The sequence below is a fragment of the Aquarana catesbeiana genome, linkage group LG12, assembly GCF_042186555.1.
Source record: "Aquarana catesbeiana isolate 2022-GZ linkage group LG12, ASM4218655v1, whole genome shotgun sequence".
Lineage (NCBI taxonomy): Eukaryota > Metazoa > Chordata > Amphibia > Anura > Ranidae > Aquarana > Aquarana catesbeiana.
The window spans coordinates 6407804-6434785 of record NC_133335.1 but is presented as its reverse complement, the minus strand read 5'-3'; the positions used below and the strand labels follow the sequence as shown (position 1 = coordinate 6434785).

General features: G+C 46.2%; 1 protein-coding gene across 1 annotated transcript in view; it reads right to left on the bottom strand.

Annotated features, from left to right (window-relative positions):
- PREX1 (phosphatidylinositol-3,4,5-trisphosphate dependent Rac exchange factor 1) overlaps positions 1–12787 on the bottom strand; it is a gene marked incomplete in the record, with an annotated part of 222925 nt that extends 210138 nt beyond the window's left edge. The window contains 1 exon segment of the mRNA XM_073607193.1: positions 11560–12787. Coding sequence (XP_073463294.1) covers positions 11560–11703 — 144 coding nt within the window.
- Between the last annotated feature and the right edge of the window lie 14195 nt (positions 12788–26982).

Below are 26982 nucleotides of genomic sequence, written 5' to 3'. Positions count from 1 at the left end.
TGGTCAGAGACTGCAGACATAATACAGGAGATGGTCAGAGACTGCAGACATAATACAGGAGATGATCAGAGACTGCAGACATGGTACAGGAGATGATCAGAGACTGCAGACATGGTACAGGAGATGATCAGAGACTGCAGACATGGTACAGGAGATGATCAGAGACTGCAGACATAGTACAGGAAATGATCAGAGACTGCAGACATAATACAGAAGATGATCAGAGACTGCAGACATAATACAGGAGATGATCAGAGACTGCAGACATAATACAGGAGATGATCAGAGACTGCAGACATAATACAGGAGATGATCAGAGACTGCAGACATAGTACAGGAGATGATCAGAGACTGCAGACATAATACAGAAGATGATCAGAGACTGCAGACATAATACAGAAGATGATCAGAGACTGCAGACATAATACAGGAGATGATCAGAGACTGCAGACATAATACAGGAGATGATCAGAGACTGCAGACATAGTACAGAAGATGATCAGAGACTGCAGACATAGTACAGGAGATGATCAGAGACTGCAGACATAGTACAGGAGATGATCAGAGACTGCAGACATAATACAGGAGATGATCAGAGACTGCAGACATAATACAGGAGATGATCAGAGACTGCAGACATAGTACAGAAGATGATCAGAGACTGCAGACATAGTACAGGAGATGATCAGAGACTGCAGACATAGTACAGGAGATGATCAGAGACTGCAGACATAGTACAGGAGATGATCAGAGACTGCAGACATACTACAGGAGATGATCAGAGACTGCAGACATAATACAGGAGATGATCAGAGACTGCAGACATAATACAGGAGATGATCAGAGACTGCAGACATAATACAGGAGATGATCAGAGACTGCAGACATAATACAGGAGATGATCAGAGACTGCAGACATAGTACAGAAGATGATCAGAGACTGCAGACATAATACAGGAGATGGATACATTAGATAGTAATCACATAATCAATAACAGAGACCAATCCTGTATTCTTGTCTCCCAGTTTATAAGGAGTGAAGGATAATCTGGGAATATTGGAGATCAGGAAGGAATGCGGTCCCAGTTGCCCAGTCTTTCCTGTCAGACAAATCTGCTGAGATTGGGGGAGATGGACCCCGATGGACATGTGACTATTCCCTTACAATTATTGGGAGAAGATCTGAGAAAGCAGGTGTCAGGGCACCATAAAACCCCACATGGAGACGTTACAAGGGAACACATGGAAGGAGACCCATTAACAGGCCACGTTATGAGCGCACTTCAAATACGGAGGAACCAGCAGAAATATTTTTAGGATTTTACTGCCTTTTAAATGATGAAATGGGAGAGGGAAGGCAGACAGCGCAGGAGAGACTGCGAGGAAAAACTGATTCTCCCCCGTCTGGGCCACCTAAACGCCAGCTGGCAGGACGCAGCGCGGCGCGGGGACAGTGCCCTGAATGAGGCAGATGTGATCTGTAAAAGTCATTACAAGTGGCAACCACGTCACACACACACACAGACGTTTCGTCTGAAACTCCGGGACATTCCTGGTGATATAACACGGCCCAGGCATGGCAGACAATGAGCCACGCATCCTGCCAATGTGACCAGGGGCACCATGAGGGGCACTTATAGGGCCAAGCTACTGAAGAAGCCTCTTGGAGGAGCTACAAAACACCTTCAACATTACAGAACAATCCAGGTGAATGTGAGAGTTGGTCCAACCCATACCTATGGGATCCCCCTAGAATAGGGTGACCAGGCGTCCCTGGTTTCTGGGGACAGTCACAGATTTTAGGGGCACCATAAGGGCTTGTTCACACTTGAGTAAATTTGTGACGCTCGACAAACGCTCCTATAGCGTTTGTATGGCATTAGTATGGGCGTCAGACAGGCGTCAATGAGCTTTAGAATGGGGCGTTTTACAAGAGTCAAAAACGCTCCCTAAAACGCCCTTTGCGCTGTTTCGTAGCATTTGATGAGCGTCAAAACGGCTCCACAATGGAAAGTGACTGAAATAAACACATTTTAAAACGTGCCGCAACTGCATCAAAACCGCGCCGAAAACGCCTGCCAAAGCGTTTGTGAAGCGTTACCATAAACTTGAATGGAAGGCGTTGAAAGGCTTCAAATGCCTCCTGACTTGACAGGAGGCTTCAATTTTGAAGCGACGCGAAGCTAACGCTTAGTGTGAACAGCACAATGTGCTGTCTATTATATCTTGTGCATAGGCATTTGAGGGGTGTTTTTAATGCCTGTCAAAGGCCTGCTCTTAATGCCACAGTGTGAACTCAGCCTAAGAAGCACTTTTAAGACAGAACTACTGAATAAGCATCTTGAAGGCACTAAAAAACACCTTCAACATTACAGAACAAGTCCAGGTGACTATGTGAGTTGCACTGTCCAGCTTGGACCAATCTATTGCATACATATTCCACACCCTTGAGATCCCTCTGGTCCCTAGTTTCTGGGGAAGCTCACTAATTTTAGGGGGCACCATAAGGGGCTTTTAGGACCAAGCAGGAAGCATTTTAGAGGAGCTACAAAACACCCCCAAAATCAGTGACTAGAAACTGGGGACATCTGGTCACTCTATTCCAGAGGGATCCCAATGGTATGAAAAAGGAGTGCATTGGTTCAAGCTGGACAATGTAACCCCCACATTCACCTGGATTGTTCTTTAAATGTTGAAGGGTTCATCTTGGAGGAGCTACAAAACCCCTTTAAAATTACAGAACAATCCAGGTGAATGTGAGAATTACATTGTCCAGCTGGACCAACGTACTCATATTCCATACCACTGGGTTTCCTCTGGAATATGGTGAGCAGATGTCCCCAGTTTTTGTGGAAAGTCACAGATTTTAGGGGGCACAATAAGGGGCACCTATAAGACCAAGCTACCAAATAAGCATCTTGGAGGAGTTACAAAACACCTTCAACATTACAGAACAATCCAGGTGAATATGAAAAGTACATGGTTCAGCTTGGGCCAACGTAAGTATGCATATTCCATCTGTGGGATCTCTCTGAAAAGGGTGACCAGACTTCCCCGGTCTCTGGGGAAAGTCAATGATTTTAGGGGGCACCATAGAAGGCACTTAGAAGAACAAACTACTAAAAAAAGCATCTTGGAGGACCTACAACCACCATCTAACGTATACATATTCCATACCATTGAGATCCCTCTGGAATAGGGTGACCAGACGTCCTTGGTTTCTGGAGACAGTCACTTATTTTAGGCGGCACAATAAGAGGCACTTATGGGACCAAGCAAGAAGCATCCTGGGAAGAGCTACAAAACACCCGCAAAAATCAGTGAATGTCCCTAGAAACCTGGGACATCTGGTCTCCCTATTCCAGAGGGATCCCAGAGCTATGGAAATGAGTACGTTGGTCCAAGCTGGACAATGGAACTCTCACATTCGCCTGGACTTGTTCTTTAATATTGAAGGGGTACCGAAGATGCATCTTGGAGGAGCTAAGAAACGCCTTCAACATTACAGAACAAGTCCAGGTGAATCTGAGCGTTATATTGTCCAGCTTGGATCAACGTATTCATATTCCATACCATTGGGATCCCTCTGGAATAGGATGACCAGATGTCCCTGGTTTCCTGGGACAGTCACAAATTTTAGAGGGCACCAAGAAGACTGAGCTACTGAAGAAGCATTTTGGAGGAGCTACAAAATACCTTCAACATTACAGAACAACCCAGGTGAATGTGAGAGTTACATTGTCCAGCTTGGACCAACGTAACTGAAGAAGCATCCTAGAGGAGCTATGAAATGCCTAAAGAATAATTCCAGGTGAATGTGAAAGTTACATTGTCCAGCTTGAACCTATCCCATACCTGTGGGATCCCTCTGGTATAGGGTAACCAGACGTCCCTGGTTTCCACAGACAATCACCAATTTGAGGGGGCACCATATGGGGCACTTTAAGACCAAGTTACTGAAGAAGCATCTTGGAGGAGCTAGGAAACGCCATCAAAATTACAGAACAAATCCAAGGGGAATGTGAGAGTTCCAATGTCCAGCTTGTACCAGTTAAGGTATACATATGCCATAGGGTAACCAGACGTCCTCAGTTTCCAGGGACATTCATCAAGTTTAGGGGGCACCATGAGGGGCACTGATGAGACCAGGCTACTGAAGAAGCATCCTGGAGGAGCTACGAAATGACTTCTTTCCACCTACAATAATGGTGTCCCCGGTCTGGACGGCTGTTGGGTCATTTGTCTTAGCAACGCTTCTGAGATTAGTCTTGGAGAAGGAGGAGGAAGAGGAGGGCATGCAATTAAACCCTACCCCTTTAGGCCCCTCCCACTGTCAGCATAATTTGACCACACCCAACATTTGGTGTAGTGTGCTGCACGTGCGGCTATTTATTATCCCCGCCCCTTGCTCTGAAAGCAGGTGGGGTCAGTAGGATGTCCCCACATTTGGAAAATCTGATCACCTTAATTCAAAAGCTGATAAATCGCAGTAGTAATAAATACAGTGATCTCTGTGGTCTTCTAGGTCTTGTGCTGAGCTCCTCACTGGAACGCATGTGATCTGGTGCCTGCAAATACACTGCGTTTGCGAGCTGCGTTTGGGGCGCCTTTAACATTACATTGGCACCTGCAGCAGATCGCAAAAGACGGTACATTTTGAGTGCTGTGCGGGAAACTTGCACGGTAAGGCGCCTTTCTTGCACCGCGTTCTGGTGTGAACTGGCCTTCAAAAAGGTGGAACTAGAAATAGAGAATTCTGCTGGATCTGAAACATTGCATCAGAATTGTATTCTAATAATGGAGGATGTGTGATGCCGGTGATGGTAATGTCATAGGTGTCACAGTATCAGGGTGGGGAGGTACAGAAGACCTTCCTGTATGAAAGCCTGGCCAGGTCACACCCAGCAGGACGCCGTTATCGCTCTTAGTGTGCGCTGCGTTCTCTATGAAGACGCATGTACTAAGAAACCACTTCCCTTCATTCGCCTCTCCACGGCTGGTTGCCACTTTGGGTGAGGCTGTCAGAGAGGAAACAAACAGTCGGTGAGCAGCGACATCTGACAGTTCTGAGGAACCTGGCCTACTGAGGGCCAAAACAATGCACATCATACAGCTCTGTACTCACCAACACAGCATTACAATTAATTCTAAATACAAGCAGTGGAAGTCCCTCAATGCAGGGCTTCTGTTAGAAACCACGGTGCCCCATATAAAACAACCTGACACGGGGCCCCATATAAAACAACCTGACACGGGGCCCCATATAAAACAACCTGACACGGGGCCCCATATAAAACAACCTGACACGGGGCCCCATATAAAACAACCTGACACGGGGCCCCATGTAAAACAACCTGACACGGGGCCCCATGTAAAACAACCTGACACGGGGCCCCATATAAAACAACCTGACACAGGGCCCCATATAAAACAACCTGACACAGGGCCCCATATAAAACAACCTGACACAGGGCCCCATATAAAACAACCTGACACAGGGCCCCATATAAAACAACCTGACACAGGGCCCCATACAGCCAATGCTTCAGTTATGAATGAACATGATGATGATGGATGATGATGATGATGGGTATCGATCACCTATTGTGTTCATTAAGGAAAGGAAGGGCATCAATCGTCTAAGGCGAATGACATTTTTTATTTTTTTTGAAAAAAGGTAAAACAACAACACAAAAAAAGCCCAATACTTCTGCAGGATGGCAGGAGAGGTGGAATGGAAGCAACGTGAGGAAGAGGTTGAAGGTCCGTCTTTAACACTCATAAACGCGGCGTTTGAGCGTTTGGCGTTTTCAAGTGTACAGTACATCGAGTAATGGGCAGGGAGTACAGTACATCGAGTAATGGGCAGGGAGTACAGTACATCGAGTAATGGGCAGGGGAAAATGTTTTGGAAAACAACGCTTATAAAAAAACAATTGCCCACAAACTCTCCTAAACTCTTGCGCAATACGAGCCACTGGGAGAATTTTTATGCTGCTTTTTCTGCCAGAGGGTCCTGGCATCTTTTTTCTGCTCCTAGTGTGCATGGACCCTTATGTAGAATCTTCAAGGGAGGAAATCCTCATCAGATTCCTGGGAGGAAACAACTAGATGTCTGCTATGGGCAGTATGGACACTTTGATTCCTCCATGGCCTCCGTTACCCTGCCAAAGTCTGGGCCCTACTCCTCAATGGCTGCTGATGGGGGGGGGGGGGGGGGGGGTACAGCCAGCCCTCCCATACTGGGCCTGGCCTGGTCATGGGTGCTGTCCATCAAACTTGTGCTGGCCACATCCCTTGGGTTTCCACCCAGAAAGACTTGTCAGGTAGGTTGTATGGGGTCCCATGTTTTATAATGGTGGCCCTGGTGCCCCCACAACTGAGCATGTGCAGCAGGTCTATGGAGTACCACCAATGAGCCGGGTCCTCTGATCTATCCTGTACTCAATGGTGTTGTGATCGTACCAGGTCTGGCCATGCAGAGGAGGGGAGGATAAAGGTAGGTAAATCTTTTCTGTGCCCCCCCTAGACATATACAAGCAGTTAAACCTTGCAGTGCAGAAGAACCAAACAAGCAGCTAACCCTTGCAGAAGAAGCAACCCCAATGAAAGAAGGAATTTCCAGGTTTCTGGAGTTAGGATTTAGAGATAAAGCTGATGGTTATGTCTTCTTCTCCAACACATTTCATCTGAGCCTGAGCCTTCATCTACTCCAACCTGTGCTTCAGGATCATTGTCCGTGTGACTTCATCGTCTACACCAGTGGTTCTCAACCCTGTTCTAAAGTACCCCCAACAGGCCATGTTTTGGGAATTCCTCTTAAATAAAATAGTTGTCCAAAATACCAAGCCATTGACTCAGATTTAAAAGAAAACCTGCAAACATGGCCTGTTGGGGGTACTTGAGGACAGGGTTGAGAACCACTGGTCTACAGGGCTCTATGCAGGTTCTGGGGTTTCATTAGATACCATCAGTAACCAGCCCCAGAAGATGTGTAAATCATATATATCAGCCATGGAAGACATGAGTGGGCAGCTGTTCCGGGGTGCAGCCGGGTCGGCTGTGGTGAAATGTAAAGCTTCAGAGCTTCCTGTATGACTGACTAGCAGGAAATTCACCAACTCAACAATAGACTTCCTTCTAGAGAGACAGTACATGGCAGCTGGTCTGTGAGACTCCACCAATACTAAGGGTCAGCAGAGATGAGACTCCACCATTAATAAGGGTCAGCAGAGATGAGACTCCACCATTAATAAGGGTCAGCAGAGATGAGACTCCACCATTAATAAGGGTCAGCAGAGATGAGACTCCACCATTAATAAGGGTCAGCAGAGATGAGACTCCACCATTAATAAGGGTCAGCAGAGATGAGACTCCACCATTAATAAGGGTCAGCAGAGATGAGACTCCACCATTAATAAGGGTCAGCAGAGATGAGACTCCACCATTAATAAGGGTCAGCAGAGATGAGACTCCACCATTAATAAGGGTCAGCAGAGATGAGACTCCACCATTAATAAGGGTCAGCGGAGATGAGACTCCACCATTAATAAGGGTCAGCAGAGATGAGACTCCACCATTAATAAGGGTCAGCGGAGATGAGACCCCACCAGTAATAAGGGTCAGCAGAGAGGAGACTCCACCATTAATAAGGGTCAGCAGAGATGAGACTCCACCATTAATAAGGGTCAGCAGAGATGAGACTCCACCATTAATGAGTGTTAGCGGTAGGTGTGTGCGGAGATAAGTCTCTCCTACAGACACAAATGTTTTCTGTCAGTGGGCTCAGTCTCAGCACACTGAAATCATGTGACACCACACACATCAACATCAAGAAGTTCCCGTGTATCGGCCCTCAGGAAGAATCATGTCATATATCACAGATTTCACTCCTTAGACCTGCCGGCTGCATTGGTTTTCATTGTCAGACCATATTCCCTGGATTCTCACCTGGTGATCCTGCCATTAATACACTTCCTATCCCAGGGTGACCATACTCACCTATAGAGGAGTAGCGTTGTCACACTTGGACAGGACTGCAGAGCACCCCCCCCCCCTCCTCTTCCCCATAACAAGGAGGCGTTCTGCAGTCCACATGGAGCGCTGGGAACAATGTAACTGATAAAAGCCCAGTGCAGGAAGTTATCAGCTCACAGGTTTCCTGGCGGGATCAACAAGTATTTTCTTTTGCACGTATCAGATATAACAGAACACAATGTATGGGAGGGGGGGGGGGTGAGTGTCGGGGTTCACACTGTTCACTGGATGGGCAACCGCGGGGTTACCGTACTGCTATGAAGTCGGCGACATCCCACCAGTCACATGGACTCTAACCCCAATTACTGAGCCCCCCAGTCACATGGACCCCAACCCTAATTATAGAGTCCCCCTCAGTCACATGGACCCCAACTACAGAGCCCCCCAGTCACATGGACCTCAACCCCAATTACAGAGCCCCCCAGTCACCTGGACCTCAACCCCAATTACAGAGCCCCCGAGTCACAATGACCCCAACCTCAATTACAGAGCCCCCCCAGTCACATGGACCCCAACCCCATTTACAGAGCCCCCCCAGTCACATGGACCCCAACCTCAATTACTGAGCCCCCCAGTCACATGGACCCCAACTACAGAGCCCCTCAGTCACATGGATCCCAACCCCAATTACAGAGCCCCCCAGTCACATGGACCCTAACCCCAATTATAGAGTCCCCCCCAGTCACATGGACCCAAACTACAGAGCCCCCCAGTCACATGGACCCCAGCCCCAATTACAGAGTCCCGCCCCAGTCACATGGACCCCAACTCCAATTACAGAGCCCCCCCCCCCAGTCACATGGACGCCAACTACAAAGCCCCCCAGACATATGGACCCCAACCCCACCTACATAGCCCCCCAGTCACATGGACCCCAACCCCAACTACAGAGCCCCCCACAGTGACATGGACCACAACTAAAGAGCCCCCCAGTGACATGGACCCCAACCCCAATTACAGAGCCCCCCAGTGACATGGACCCCAACCCCTAATTACAGAGCCCTCCAGTGACATGGACCTCAACCCCAATTACTGAGTCCCGCCCAGTCACATGTACCCCAACCTCAATTACAGAGCCCCCCTAGTCACATGGACCCCAAACCCAATTACAGAGCCACCCTAGTCACAATGACCCCAATGACAGAGCCCCCCTAGTCACATGGACCCCAACCATGATGTTAACCTGGGGCATTTAACCTTGCAGCATGGTGGGAACCCCCTGCAAGGGTATTTAACTCATTCCTCTTCCATGCATGGAGAGAGTAGGGATTTAAACTGACAGAAGGCCACCAGAGAGGGGGCCAGCTACAGACACTATAGCACTTGTGGGGTTAACGCAGCCCACTGTAGGCGGGGGGGCCTGGGGACCCCCAAAGTGACGGATTATGGAGATTAAGCAGAGAGAATGGAGTGTAATCTGAGTGATGTAGCGAGTGTTGTGTCAGGATAATCCCGTTATAGAGAGAAAGCTCTTCATACACAATCCGCTAGAGTGAGCAGAATTATCAAAGATAAACCACCAATCACAGCCTCTCCTCACATAACCCCAGCAGGCCAGATACCAGGGATTTCTCAGAAAGAGCACATCCTCAGAATCAGAAATCCCCTCTCGCTGTTCCACATGCCTAGAGAGAGAAGCTAACAGGGATGCCTATTCAGGAGCACCCCTCAGCTGGAACGCATGCTCGGGAGCACCCTTCAGCTGGGTTACCCATTTATGAGCATCACTCCTCTAGGCTAAATGCTCAGGAGCACCCCTTGGCTGGGAAGAACACTCAGAATTACCCCTTAGAAGGGCCACGCACTCCGGAGCACCCCTTGGCAGGGCCACATTCTCAGGAGGACACCTTGGGTGAGCCACTTACCCAGGAGCACCCCTTGGTAGGGCCACACACTTAAGAGCACCCCTTGGCTGAAGTGCACTCTCAGAAGCACCCTTTGGCTGGGATGTACACGCTCATGAGCATCCTTTACCTGAGCCACACAGAAGTATCTCTTGCAGGACCACGCACTGAAGGGCACCCCTTGAGCGAGCTACACCCTCAGAAGCACCCATCAGCAGGGCCACACACTTAGGGGTACCCCTCAGCTGAGATGCACTTCCAGAAGCACCCATTGGTTGGGCCACCTACCCAGGAGCACCCCTCAGCTGTGCCAACTGCCCAGGAGTACACCTTGGCTGGCACGTGTGCTCAAGAATCAGGAGCACCCCCTCCACATGAACACTAGCACTCAGGAACACCTCTTGGCTGTGCCTTTAGGAGCACCCCTCAGTAGGGCTACACATTTAGGATTCTCTACATCAGGACAACACAGTCAAGATTCTACCATGATTTAACCACACAATTTAAATTTAAATCAGTGCAGCCAGATAGATATATCCCCAAGATGATCCTCCCATGTCTGAGTTGAAGGGTACTTTCAGTGAATGTAGACCCTCCAGCCGGTACAGAACACCACACTCTGGATCAGTGGACTCTTGAGAAAGGTGACATGAGGTGAGAGATCAGAAAGGTAGACAGGGGGTCAGGAATAGAGCGTTTTCTACCTACTGGAGTGGTCATGTTGGGGAGCCTTCTACTGGAGGGGTTAACCCTGTGGAGCCTTCCACTGGGTGGGTCCCGCTGGGGAGCCTTCCACTGGGTGGGTCCCGCTGGGGAGCCTCCTAACGTAGGGGTCCCGCTGGGGAGCCTCCTAACGTAGGGGTCCCGCTGGGGAGCCTTCCACTGAAAGGGTCCCGCTGGGGAGCCTTCCACTGAAAGGGTCCCGCTGGGGAGCCTTCCACTGAAAGGGTCCCGCTGGGGAGCCTTCCACTGGATGGGTCCTGCCGGGGAGCCTCCTACTGTAGGGGTCCTGCCGGGGAGCCTCCTACTGTAGGGGTCCTGCCGGGGAGCCTTCCACTGGATGGGTCGTGCCGGGGAGCCTTCCACTGGAAGGGTCGTGCCGGGGAGCCTTCCACTGGAAGGGTCGTGCCGGGGAGCCTTCCACTGGAAGGGTCCTGCCGGGGAGCCTTCCACTGGAAGGGTCCTGCTGGGGAGCCTCCTACTGTAGGGGTCCTGCTGGGGAGCCTCCTACTGTAGGGGTCCTGCCGGGGAGCCTTCCACTGGAGGGGTCGTGCCGGGGAGCCTTCCACTGGAGGGGTCGTGCCGGGGAGCCTTCCACTGGAGGGGTCGTGCCGGGGAGCCTTCCACTGGAGGGGTCGTGCCGGGGAGTCGTCTACCAGAGGTGTCAAGTTGAGGAGTCGTCTACCGGAGGGGTCAAGCTGGGAATTTTCCTAATGTCAGTCTCACAGACCCCTGAAGACGTCCTAATGGGCCACTTGGTGGAAGAGTAGAATAAACTCATAAGAGATGGAATCCTGAGTGTTCCTGCATATGGAAAGGTCCTCCCCAAGACAACCTTGATAAGCACTCATACTGAACTTGATTAACACTTCATATTCTGTTCCCCAAACCCCCCAACATGTGTAGAGAGCAGTATATGGATATTTTAACACTCAGACCGACACATAGAGATACTTACAGATTGAAGAAAGTGTAGAGTCCCCACATAGTCCCTCTCAGTGCTCAGGATCTCATTCAGCACACAAAGCCGAAGCCTGAGCTGCTTCTCCGCATCCTTGTTGCTGCCCTCCACAGCACTGCCCCCCTGCCCCTCTGCCTCCATGTCTGTCACTGCTGCCCTCCACCACAAGGGGTGCTCTTCTGCAAGGGGCAGATCTGTTGCTGCATTGTATGGAGGTATCTCAGGGTATTCCAACCCTGGTGCCCCTCAACCTCCTAGACTCCTCGGAAAAGTCCCTTAAAATCCCCCAAAGATCCTGGAAGATAGATGTCAAAATCAAGATGCGCCAGGGTTTACTCAGAGATGGGGGGACCCCAATGACAATGCTATTCATAAATGGGGGTCACAATCTCTGTGCCCCAAAGCTAGCTGTACTCATAAATGGGGGGGTCACAATCTCAGGGGTTCTCATTGATTAAAGGGGGTGGTCACCATGTTGATGCTGAAGAATAAATCCAAGTGTTCACCATTTCCTAGCCTCCTCAGAATGGGGTGTACAGCAGCAGATCCAGGTGTCCGTAGAGCGGGGTGTACAGCTGGAGATCCAGGTGTCCTCAGAATGGGGTGTAGACCAAGCGATCCGGGTGTCCTCAAAAGAGGGCGTAAAGCAAGAGATGCCGCTGTCCTTAGAGTTTGGTGTAGGGCAGCTCATCGAGGTGTCCTCAGGATGGGGTGCACAGCTGGAGACCAGGGTGTCCTCAGGATGGGGTGCACAGCTGGAGACCAGGGTGTCCTCAGGATGGGGTGCACAGCTGGAGACCAGGGTGTCCTCAGGATGGGGTGCACAGCTGGAGACCAGGGTGTCCTCAGGATGGGGTGCACAGCTGGAGACCAGGGTGTCCTCAGGATGGGGTGCACAGCTGGAGACCAGGGTGTCCTCAGGATGGGGTGTACAGCTGGAGACCAGGGTGTCCTCAGGATGGGGTGCACAGCTGAATATCCGGGTGTCCTCAGATTGGGGTGTACAAATCCAGATCAGGGTGTCAACAAAGTCGGGTGTAGAGCTGTAGATGCGGGTGTCCTCAGATCGGGAGATCCGGGTGTGCAGGCAGCATGGTGGGGTAGTAAAGTTTGCAGGGATGGAGGAGGGGGTGATCGGTAGGGGGGAGGTGAGCGGTCGGTACGGTCGGATCTCCTGGCTCTGTGTATAATATGAGAAGTGAGTGTCGGTGGGAGAGGCTGATCAGCAATACAGGGGGTGGTGCCTCCGCCTGCACTACCGACACAATACACGCCGCACTCCCTCCTTCCCTCCATACAATGTATATACCCCCCTCTACTCACTGTATACAATGTATATACCCCCCTCTACTCACTGTATACAATCTATATACCCCCCTCTACTCACTGTATACAATGTATATACCCCCTCTACTCACTGTATACAATGTATATACCCCCCTCTACTCACTGTATACATTGTATATACCCCCCTCTACTCACTGTATACAATGTATATACCCCCCTCTACTCACTGTATACATTGTATATACCCCCCTCTACCCACTGTATACAATCTATATACCCCCTCTACCCACTGTATACAATGTATATACCCCCCTCTACTCACTGTATACATTGTATATACCCCCCTCTACTCACTGTATACAATCTATATACCCCCCTCTACTCACTGTATACATTGTATATACCCCCCTCTACCCACTGTATACAATCTATATACCCCCTCTACCCACTGTATACAATGTATATACCCCCCTCTACTCACTGTATACATTGTATATACCCCCCTCTACCCACTGTATACAATCTATATACCCCCCTCTACTCACTGTATACATTGTATATACCCCCCTCTACTCACTGTATACAATCTATATACCCCCCTCTACTCACTGTATACAATGTATATACCCCCCTCTACTCACTGTATACAATGTATATACCCCCCTCTACTCACTGTATACATTGTATATACCCCCCTCTACCCACTGTATACAATCTATATACCCCCTCTACCCACTGTATACAATGTATATACCCCCCTCTACTCACTGTATACATTGTATATACCCCCCTCTACTCACTGTATACAATCTATATACCCCCCTCTACTCACTGTATACATTGTATATACCCCCCTCTACCCACTGTATACAATCTATATACCCCCTCTACCCACTGTATACAATGTATATACCCCCCTCTACTCACTGTATACATTGTATATACCCCCCTCTACCCACTGTATACAATCTATATACCCCCCTCTACTCACTGTATACATTGTATATACCCCCCTCTACTCACTGTATACAATCTATATACCCCCCTCTACTCACTGTATACAATGTATATACCCCCCTCTACTCACTGTATACAATGTATATACCCCCCTCTACTCACTGTATACATTGTATATACCCCCCTCTACCCACTGTATACAATCTATATACCCCCTCTACCCACTGTATACAATGTATATACCCCCCTCTACTCACTGTATACATTGTATATACCCCCCTCTACCCACTGTATACAATCTATATACCCCCCTCTACCCACTGTATACAATGTATATACCCCCCTCTACCCACTGTATACAATGTATATACCCCCCTCTACTCACTGTATACATTGTATATACCCCCCTCTACCCACTGTATACATTGTATATACCCCCCTCTACTCACTGTATACAATGTATATACCCCCCTCTACTCACTGTATACAATGTATATACCCCCCTCTACTCACTGTATACAATGTATATACCCCCCCTCTACTCACTGTATACAATGTATATACCCCCCTCTACTCACTGTATACATTGTATATACCCCCCTCTACTCACTGTATACAATGTATATATCCCCCTCTACTCACTGTATACATTGTATATACCCCCCTCTACTCACTGTATACAATGTATATACCCCCCTCTACTCACTGTATACATTGTATATACCCCCCTCTACTCACTGTATACAATCTATATACCCCCCTCTACTCACTGTATACAATGTATATACCCCCCTCTACTCACTGTATACAATGTATATACCCCCCTCTACTCACTGTATACATTGTATATACCCCCCTCTACTCACTGTATACAATCTATATACCCCCCTCTACTCACTGTATACAATGTATATACCCCCCTCTACTCACTGTATACAATGTATATACCCCCCTCTACTCACTGTATACAATCTATATACCCCCTCTACCCACTGTATACAATGTATATACCCCCCTCTACTCACTGTATACATTGTATATACCCCCCTCTACCCACTGTATACAATCTATATACCCCCCTCTACCCACTGTATACAATGTATATACCCCCCTCTACCCACTGTATACAATGTATATACCCCCTCTACTCACTGTATACATTGTATATACCCCCCTCTACTCACTGTATACAATGTATATACCCCCCTCTACTCACTGTATACAATGTATATACCCCCCTCTACTCACTGTATACAATGTATATACCCCCCTCTACTCACTGTATACAATGTATATACCCCCCTCTACTCACTGTATACAATCTATATACCCCCCTCTACTCACTGTATACAATGTATATACCCCCCTCTACTCACTGTATACAATCTATATACCCCCCTCTACCCACTGTATACAATGTATATACCCCCCTCTACTCACTGTATACAATGTATATACCCCCCTCTACTCACTGTATACATTGTATATACCCCCTCTACTCACTGTATACATTGTATATACCACCCTCTACTCACTGTATACAATGTATATACCCCCCTCTACTCACTGTATACATTGTATATACCACCCTCTACTCACTGTATACATTGTATATACCCCCCTCTACTCACTGTATACATTGTATATACCCCCTCTACTCACTGTATACATTGTATATACCCCCCTCTACTCACTGTATACATTGTATATACCCCCTCTACTCACTGTATACATTGTATATACCCCCCTCTACTCACTGTATACATTGTATATATCCCCCTCTACTCACTGTATACAATCTATATACCCCTCTACTCACTGTATACAATGTATATACCCTCCTCTACTCACTGTATACATTGTATATACCCCCTCTACTCACTGTATACAATCTATATACCCCCTCTACTCACTGTATACAATGTATATACCCCCTCTACTCACTGTATACAATGTATATACCCCCTCTACTCACTGTATACAATCTATATACCCCCCTCTACTCACTGTATACAATCTATATACCCCCCCTCTACTCACTGTATACAATGTATATACCCCCTCTACTCACTGTATACAATCTATATACCCCCCTCTACTCACTGTATACATTGTATATACCCCCCTCTACTCACTGTATACATTGTATATACCCCCCTCTACTCACTGTATACAATCTATATACCCCCTCTACTCAATGTATACATTGTATATACCCCCCTCTACTCACTGTATACAATCTATATACCCCCTCTACTCACTGTATACAATCTATATACCCCCTCTACTCAATGTATACATTGTATATACCCCCCTCTACTCACTGTATACAATCTATATACCCCCCTCTACTCACTGTATACAATGTATATACCCCCTCTACTCACTGTATACAATGTATATACCCCCCTCTACTCACTGTATACAATCTATATACCCCCCTCTACTCACTGTATACAATCTATATACCCCCTCTACTCACTGTATACAATGTATATACCTCCCTCTACTCACTATACACAATGCACACCCCATGTACAATATACACATAATGGGGGAGATTTACTAAACCTGTATTTCATGATCTGGTGCCGCTCTCCATAGAAGCCAATCAGCTTCCAGGTTTTATTAACAAAGCTTAATTGAACAAGCTGAAGTTGAAAAGGTGATTGGATTCTCTGCACAGCTACACCTGATTGTGAGTGCCCCAGTTTTCATAGATCTCCCCCAATGTATACACCCCCCGTGTACTCACTGCTGTATACACCCCCCCGTGTACTCACTGCTGTATACACCCCCCGTGTACTCACTGCTGTATACACCCCCGTGTACTCACTGCTGTATACACCCCCCGTGTACTCACTGCTGTATACACCCCCGTGTACTCACTGCTGTATACACCCCCCGTGTACTCACTGCTGTATACACCCCCCCGTGTACTCACTGCTGTATACACCCCCCGTGTACTCACTGCTGTATACACCCCCCGTGTACTCACTGCTGTATACACCCCCCCGTGTACTCACTGCTGTATACACCCCCCGTGTACTCACTGCTGTATACACCCCCCGTGTACTCACTGCTGTATACACCCCCCGTGTACTCGCTGCTGTATACACCCCCCGTGTACTCACTGCTGTATATACAATGCACACCCCATGTACATTATACACAATGCATGCACACCCCATGTACATTGTATTCATGCATTGTGTATAGTCATATACTATACAAGCAGACTTCATGTACTCATTCCATACACCCATGTGACCCCCATCATACATTCCTCTGGAGTCATTGTTTACTTTGCTACCGTTGTTTATTTTGTTACTATTTATATACAAGTTATATTATATATGACATCACTTCCTATTATTTATATACAAGTTATATTATAGATGACATCACTTCCTATTATTTATATACAAGTTATATTATATATGACATCACTTCCTATTATTTATATACAAGTTATATTATAGATGACATTCTATCTCATTATTTCTACATAGTATTCTCATCATGCTTAGAGGTACACAGCTGCCACAGGCCACACCCAAATCAAAGTAAAGCCACGCCCACCTTATTTACCCCCTTCCTCTGTACAGCCACAACAGTCAGGTCTGCTGGGAGGAAGTTGGTTGCAGACATCACACTGTGGGGGGGTTGTATGGATCACCATGGGGTGTTGGGGGGGGGATTTACAAAAGGTGTACAGCATGATGACTTCTCACAGTATATTTACAAGTTTTTTTGTTTTTTTTTTCCATGTATTTATAGTGAGAATGCGATGAACAGCGGGGATGAAATCGACATTTGGCTGAACATGAAATGATACAATTGGTGGTCACATGACAGCGCCATATCAGTGTTCATCTAGTGGTTTGAAGTCTGACATTGGGGGAGGGGGGCGGTCTTACACTTTCACTTAGTTTTTAGTAAATGAGGTGAAGCTGAGTGAAAGTTCACTTTGCACAGAATACCAAATCATGTGCGAGAAAGAGGAACAAATCTGGATGTCTGTGTGCAGATAACCGACGTCAGCGCAGATTTACCGGCCTCTGCCCCTTTAATAAATCAACCGGACCCCCCCTCCCCCCCCTTCCTCCATAGAAGAGGGAATGATCACATTACGGGTCTGCTACAATCTGCAAGATTCATTCTACAATACTGTACAGCGCTGCGGTATATGTCAGAGCTATATAAATGTATAACAATAATAATAATAGTGTGTGACTGTGAGGGGGACATTAGAGTGTAAGCTCCTCTGGTACAGAGACTGATGTGACTGGCTCTGTGTTCTCTGTACAGCACTGCGGTATATGTCAGAGCTATATAAATGTATAATAGTGTGTGACTGTGGGGAGGACATTAGAGTGTAAGCTCCTCTGGTACAGAGACTGATGTGACTGGCTCTGTACAGCACTGCAGTATATGTCAGAGCTATATAAATGTATAATAATAATAGTGTGTGACTGTGGAGGAGGGACATTAGAGTGTAAGCTCCTCTGGTACAGAGACTGATGTGACTGGCTCTGTGTTCTCTGTACAGCACTGCGGTATATGTCAGAGCTATATAAATGTATAATAATGTGTGACTGGGGGGGGGACATTAGAGTGTAAGCTCCCCTGGTACAGAGACTGATATGACTGGCTCAGTGATCTCTGTACAGCACTGCGGTATATGTCAGAGCTATATAAATGTAGACTAAGGTTTGCGATTGAGTTATAGAAATGAGTGCCTATAATATGTATCACTGCAAGTGTTTTATCGCCCTCTAATGTAAATCTATGAGAATTACAGCTGAAACTTTTTGATACAAAACTGTATGTAAAAAGTTTTTTTTTTTTTTATTGCAAATGTTACCATTATAATAATATTTCCTCATCTGCTAAGAGAAATGAGCCCAAATGGGAGAATTCTACTAAAAGCCTCCCTGGAATTTTTTTTTTTTTCCCCTCCTAGAATCCTGTTGTTGGGACATCACAAGGGGACAGAAGTGACTGCTCAGAGCGGCCAATCAAGTTTGAGCTTTCCCATGTTGGTTGTACATTAAACAGAGGAGGAAGAAGCGACTGGTGAGGAATCGAGGAGCCCGGCACTAAACTCTCTCTGCTCACCACAGCATCTTCATCTATTACCTGCCCCCGCCCTCTACATATAGAAAGTGGATCTAAAAAGTCTACACACCCCCGGGGGGGGGGCGGGGTAAAATGTCAGGTTTCTGTTTTGTAAAAAAAAAAAAAACGAGACGAAGATAAATCATTTCAGAACGTTCTCCACCTTTAATGTGACCTATAAATTGTACAACTCAGTTGAAAGTCTGCACACCCTCTTATAACGTGTTTCCCCCAAAATGATCCCGGGTCTTATATTCATTTTGGCAACAAAAGACACAGTAGGGCTTATTTTCAGGGTAGGTCTTACCATGTGATGTGATGTCCTCTCTCCCCCTCTCCCTCCCTGCCTGTCAGGAATCCCCGGTGTGTTAAAATGCGTGTAAAATCCTATAATCCACTCTATTACAGTATTATATAATGTACAATGTGTGTTTCTGTAATATAATTGTGCCAAATACCTTCGTTATATCGCCGCTCTGCTCTTCTGTGACCCGCCGGAGATCTCCTCCCTGCAATTATATTACAGAAAACACACACAATGTACATAATATAATACTGTAATAGAGTGGATTATAGGATGCAACAAGCATTTTAAACTAGGGCTTACTTTCGGGGGTAGGGCTTATATTGCAGCCCTCCTAGAAAATAACTCTAGGTCTTATTTTCGGGGGTAGGTCTTACTTTCGGGGGAAACACGGTAACCGGGGCTGTCGCTGTGTTCAGAATTAAACAATCGCATTCACGTTAAATAGGAGTCAGTACACGCCCGCCATCATTTAAAGTGCCTCTGATTAACCCCCAAATAAAGTTCAGCTGTTCTAGTAGGTCTTTCCTGACATTTTCTTGGTCGCCATCCTACAGCATAAGCCGCGGTCCGCAGAGAGCTTCCAAAGCATGAGAGGGATCTCATTTTTAGAAGGTATCAGTCAGGAGAAGGGTAACTCTCCTCTGTTATCTTATCAGGACATGTAGGGGGGGGGGGGGGGGTCGTTTATAGTCTTTCTAGGCAGTTGTGTTTAGAGGCTTTTTTTTGGAACCCAAAAAAATGCGTTGAGGCATTTCAAAAGCAGCTAAACGCGGCAACTCGCGTTTTAGCCGCATTTCGTTTACAGACGTTTTTCATTTTTGACTATTTTGAAAAAAAAAAAAAAATTTTTTTCAAACGCTTCTAGACGCAAACGCGATTCTTTTTTTTAAATTTGCACTAACATACAATTTTCCAGGACAAGCTTTCGTCCCTCTTCTTCAAGGTCCAAGCATTACCGATTCACACATTTTTTTTAGCAGAATGTTAAAAAAAAAGAAAAGAAAAACAAACCCGTACAAATCAATGGTAATAAAGATAGCAGCAGAGTAAGTGAGATAAGACAGAGGGAGAGCTATAGACTGGAGGGGGGAGGGGGAGGGGTGATAGTCACAGAGGGGGGTCGTAAAACTTTAGTATAATGGATAAGGAAACCAATATCTAAATTTAGCCCATTATTTTTTTGTATCAAAAAGAATTATCATTCTTAGTTCAAACGTATAGCTGTCAAGTAAAATCTTTCAGGTCTCGGTGAACATCGTTCACAATGTACTGGTGAAGAAGAGAGGAGGAGGAGGAACGTGCGCCATCAGCCACTCTAACAAAGAAATCTACCCCAGAGCATTATTAGATATCATTTTATTACTTTTTATTAATAATTTCTATTAATCATTACAGCAGAACAATTAACATCCCAGTAAAAGATAAGAATAACGAAACCAGTTTTTGCTGCACTACTCGCCTTCAATGCAGAGATGTCCCCCCCCGCTGTACTTTATTTTTTTGCCACTAGATGTCCTCAGTCTGATGGCCAACATCACTTACCCTTCTCCCTCTAAGCCCAGGGTGTCACGGCCTGTGATTGAACAGTGGCAGGCTGATGAGCTCATCTCCTAGTCACTCTGCTCTCTCCCTCTATCGGCACGCTTCTTGTGCAACACATGAATTGGTTGGCTGCTTGTGCTGCTTCTACCTCTCCCAGCTTGAGCTCTGCTGTACAGGGACTCCAGGGGGCGGATACCAGGCCACATTCGGGCTTTGTGTCTTTTGACAGTTTGACTTGCAACTCATTGGCCGCACATCTTTGTCAGTAACATATATGTCTGGGGAGGGTCGGGGTGGAAGCAGAGGTCCGCTTTTCTTTAAATCAGAACTAAAGGCAAAACTTTTTTTTCCCCCCATTTTGGATAAAGTAGGGGGGGGGGGGGAGTTATACCCCCTTTTAGGGCCGAGACAAGGGGTGGGCAGGAGGGGCAGCTGCCCAGGGCACAGTAAGGATTTGGGGGCTTGTGCTAGAAGGGATGATTGAGAGGATTGGTGTTAGGAGGGGAAATTGGGGGGGGACTAATGTTAGGAGGGGGGATTTGGGCTGGGAGTGGGGGATAGAGGATTCATGCTCAGGGGGGACATTTTTAGGGTAGAGGATTTGAGCTGGGAGTGGGGGTTTGGTGGGGGGTAGAGGATTCATCCTAAGGGGGGACAATTTTGGGGTAGAGGATTTGAGCTGGGAGGGGCGATTGTGCTGGGAGTAGGAGTTTGGGGGGGGTGGGGTAGAGGATTCATGCTCAGGGGGACATATATGGGTAGAGGATTTGAGCTGGGAGGGGGAATGTTTGCTTGGGGAGAATTTTGGCTTCCAAAGGTAATTTATGCTTGGGGAGGGGGGGTGGGTGAAGATTAGTGCTCAATTTTTTCCTAGGGGGGGATATTTGCTGACACGCAATGTTCATACATTTTGAGGGCGGGGAGGGGCACCGATTGGCATCTGGGCTCTGGGTGACCTTGTCCCGGCACTGCCCCCTGTCAGGTGTCCTATTGGGGAGATTTCCCTTCACTTCCTGTCCCATAACCAAAACAGGAAGTGAGGAAATCCCTGAACTAGTGTCCCCATTGGAAGATTTCCCTTCTATTCCTGTTCTGGTGACAACCCAAAATTTGGGATTCTCTTTCACTCTCAGTGATAACAGTAAACAGAACAAATAAGAGTCTCCCTAACGGGGGGCACAGACAGCAAGAAAAACCTGACAGGGGGTCTAACCCCTCTCCACTTCATCCAAAACGGGGAAAAAAAAAACGTTTTGCCTTTAGTTATACTTTAAAACTTGTGGTTGATCTGATTATATATAAGCTCACGTCTTGTAGCCGGCCGCAGAGGCTCCTGTCCATTCCGGGTCGATAATATATGATGATTCTTCCAATAAATGTCTCTCCCTGCAGTGATGGGACGTATATTCCGTTCTGTGGAATCACTTCTTCCCCTATGATGAGAATCTCTTCTATTGAGTGATGGAAAAACACTCAGAGGAGGGGAGATGAGTCTATAGAGACTGCAATCAGCAGAACTCCTCCATCATATTCCTGGAACCGGATACAATGTAACAAATAATACACCAGGATAGAGGCAGCAGTACAAAGATATCTTCCCAGGTCCATCCCAGACCATCGTCCAATAAGAAGGCTCAGACTATCATCGTCCAATAAGAAGGCTCAGACTATCGTAGTCCAATAAGAAGGCTCAGATTATCATCGTCCAATAAGAAGGCTCAGACTATCATCGTCCAATAAGAAGGCTCAGACTATCGTAGTCCAATAAGAAGGCTCAGACTATCGTAGTCCAATAAGAAGGCTCAGATTATCATCGTCCAATAAGAAGGCTCAGACTATCGTAGTCCAATAAGAAGGCTCAGACTATCGTAGTCCAATAAGAAGGCTCAGATTATCATCGTCCAATAAGAAGGCTCAGACTATCGTAGTCCAATAAGAAGGCTCAGACTATCGTAGTCCAATAAGAAGGCTCAGACTATCGTAGTCCAATAAGAAGGCTCAGACTATCGTAGTCCAATAAGAAGGCTCAGACTATCGTAGTCCAATAAGAAGGCTCAGACTATCATCGTCCAATAAGAAGGCTCAGACTATCATCGTCCAATAAGAAGGCTCAGACTATCGTAGTCCAATAAGAAGGCTCAGATTATCATCGTCCAATAAGAAGGCTCAGATTATCATCGTCCAATAAGAAGGCTCAGACTATCATCGTCCAATAAGAAGGCTCAGACTATCATCGTCCAATAAGAAGGCTCAGGATCAACAGGTATGATCCGACTCAAGCCCCTTTCTCCACCCACCTTCGGTCCCTGGCACCGGCATCCTAACTGTGGGCACCTGGCTGGGCATGAGCTGCACTGCGCATTGTGAATGGTCCCCGCAGTCTTCTGGGACTTGTGGCGTATCGCTGAAGACTGCAGGGAGGCGATCCAAGTGGAAGTGAGAGCGGGTACCTGTCCTGTCCCCCCCCACCCCCACCAATAAAAAATTCCATTTCTGACATAAAACATAATACAATACAATTCCAATCATTTCAATAATATAATATAAAACAAAATATAACAACAGTATAATACAATACCAAACATAACATAATATAATACCAAATATAACAATAATATAATACCAAATATAACAATAATATAATACTAAACATAACAATATAAAACTAAATATAACAATAATATAATACCAAACATAACATAATATAATATAATACTACACATAACAATAATATAATATAATACTACACATAACAATAATATAACACTCCATTAACAGTCTAACATAATAGAACATTGATAATATAATAGAATTTCCCATCAATAACGCTCCTTCCCTGGGTCGGCTGTGTAGCTGGCGGTGGGTAGAAGTCGGTGGTTGCGGCGGACGGCGTCTGGGAAGGACACGGAGAGTATATTTATCACGGTGACAGTGATGAGTGTGGGGGGGGGGGGGTCTTTTGGGGGTTCCTCTTGTAATAAGGATGGTGACAGGTAGTGTGTATCCAGGCAACCGTCTCCCAGGATCCTTCCTGCGTCCCCCCGGCACATTATCGCTGGGAGATGAACGTTGAACACAATGGCGCGGTGTGTGTGCCGTGTGTGAATAACGGGGGAGCACGATCGGGGAGGCAGTACAACTCATAACAACCAATCAGAATTCTGTTTATACTGATTTAAAGCCTAATTGGGAAAAAAAAATAAAAAATAAATGGATCCTTCGCAGCTCTTAAAGTAGAACTATTACCTCCCATTAAAAAAAAAAAAAAGGCTACAGAACCGAATTATAAGGAATCAATTTATGAAACAATTTATTGGACAAATATGAGAAGCATTTGCTCATCCTTTACGATTTCTGGACGTATTTTACTTAATATAGTGATTTTCTGTGATTGTCAGCGCCATCTAGTGGTCATAATACAGTATTGGGGCCTTTTTCTGATTGTCAGCTCCATCTAGTGGTCATAATGCAGTATTGCAGTGTTTATGTGATTGTTATCGCCATCTAGTGGTCATAATGCAGTATTGCTGCTTTTTCCTGATTGTCAGCTCCATCTAGTGGCCATAATGCAGTATTGCATTATTTTTCCTGATTGTTAGCTCCATCTAGTGGTTATAATGCAGTATTGGGGCCTTTTTTCTGATTGTCAGCGCCATCTAGTGGTCATAATGCAATATTGCATTATTTTTCCTGATTGTCAGCTCCATCTAGTGGCCATAATGCAGTATTGTGATATTTTTGCTGACTGTCATCTCCATCTAGTGGCCATATGCAGTATTTTTCCTAATTTTCAGCTCTATCTAGTGGTCATAATGCAGTATTGCAGTGTTTTTGTGATTGTTATCGCCATCTAGTGGTCATCATGCAGTATTGCTGCTTTTTCCTGATTGTCAGCTCCATCTGGTAGCCATAATGCAGTATTGTAATTTTTCCCAATTTTTAATTCCATTTAGTGGCTATATTGCAGTATTGCATTATTTTTCCTGATTATCAACTCGATCTAGTGGCCATAATGCAGTACTGTGTTGTTCTTCCTGATTGTCATCTCCATCTAGTGGCCATATGCAGTATATTTCCTAATTTTCAGCTCCATCTAGTGGCCATAATGCAGTATTGTGGTCTTTTTCCTGATTGTCGGCTCCATCTAGTGGCCATATGTAGTATTGCTGTATATTTTCCCAATCGTCAGCTCCATCCAGTGGTCATAATGCAGTATTGCAGTGTTTTTTTCTGAATGAGGTATTTCAGGGAAGAATAGCACATTATGGCCACTAGATGGCGCTGAAGATTACAGGAAATCACTGTAAATAAGTAAAATCCGGCCAGAATTTGTCAAGGATGAGCAAATGTTTGTCACAGCGAATTAATAGGTCCTTAACCACGGAAGGACCAGAAGGATTTGCCCCCCTTAATGACCAGGCCATTTTTTGCGATACGTTGCTTTGAATGACAATTACGCGGTTGTGCGACGCTGTACCCAAATAGAATTTATGTCCTTTTTTCCCCACAAATAGAGCTTTCTTTTGGTGGTATTTGATCACCTCTGCAGTTTGTATTTTTTTGCGCTATAAACAAAAGAAGAGCGACAATTTTGAAAAAAAAAACTATATTTTTTACTTTTTGCTATAATAAATATCCAAAAAAAAAAATAATAATTTCTTCTTCAGTTTCGGCCGATACGTATTCTTCTACATATTTTTGGTTAAAAAAAAAAAAAAAATCGCAATAAGCGTATATTGATTGGTTTGAGCAAAAGTTATAGAGTCTACAAAATAGGCGATAGATTTATGGAATTTTTATTATTTTTACTAGTAATGGCGGCGATCTGCGTTTTTTAGCGGGACTGCGACCTTGTGGCGGACACATCGGACACTTTTTTTGGGACATTTATACAGCGATCAGAGTTAAAAATAGCCACTGATTACTGTTTAAATGACACTGGCAGGGAAGGGGTTAACACTAGGGGGCGATCAAGGGGTTAAGTGTTCCCTAGGGAGGTGTTTCTAACTGTGGGGGGGAGGGGACTGACTGGGAGTAGAGAGAGATCGCTGTTCCTCATCATTAGGAACAGCGGATCTCTCTCTACTCCCCTGACAGAACGGGGATCTGTCTGTTTACATTGACAGATCCCCGTTATGGCTCTCTGAGGAGCGATCGCGGATCGTCGGTGGACGTCGCGCGCCCCCTGGAGCTCTTAAAGCGGCCAAAGTACACCTACGGCGATTTGAACAGCCGTGCCAACCTGCCACAGTATAATGATGGCGGCTGGTCCACAAGCGGGTTAATCTGCACTTTCAGTTTCCACGAATGCCTGTTGGTCGAATGCTATTCATTCATAAAACATAGAGTGGTTCTTGAACATACCTCATTACGGCCACTAGATGGAGCTGACAATCATAGTAAACAGGTATTTAATTTCCTATGATCATCAGCTCCATCTGGTGGCCATAACGCAATATTTTCCTGGTTCACTCTACGCTTTACAATGAATAACGTTTGACCTGGAGAAAAAAAAAAGCCTAATAACATTCGATTTTGCCCCCCCCATGAATGAACGTACTAATTAATTTTTTTCAGCACCCTCTCATCTTCCATTGTATGGAGTCCTGTAACAAAGAAAGTCAAGCAGCTTGTGTGCCTCATCAATAACACATTGAATGCTCCTGACAGACCATTGAAGTAAAATCCACCCCCACCAGCGGAGGCTGAGGGAAGCGTTGTGTTCTGCGATGATAAAGGAATACAATGGAGTTGGCGAGTCTGTAGAAGAATGTGATTATTAATGACCCACATAGGAGGCTTTATGAGGTTTATTCACTCGTCACAATGAAAACGATCGGCTCCTGGTCCTGTGCCAGGAAATGTCAGTTTTATAGGAAATCCTTTCAGTTTGATGCAAATGGAATTAAAACTGAAGTTCATTTGTTCACTGTGGACTAGGGACCGATATGCCCCCCCCCCCCCATAGACTAGGGACCGATATACCCCCCCCCCATAGACTAGGGACCGATATACCCCCCCCCCCATAGACTAGGGACCGATATACCCCCCCATAGACTAGGGACCGATATACCCCCCCCCATAGACTAGGGACCGATATACCCCCCCATAGACTAGGGACCGATATACCCCCCCATAGACTAGGGACCGATATACCCCCCCCCCATAGACTAGGGACCGATATACCCCCCCATAGACTAGGGACC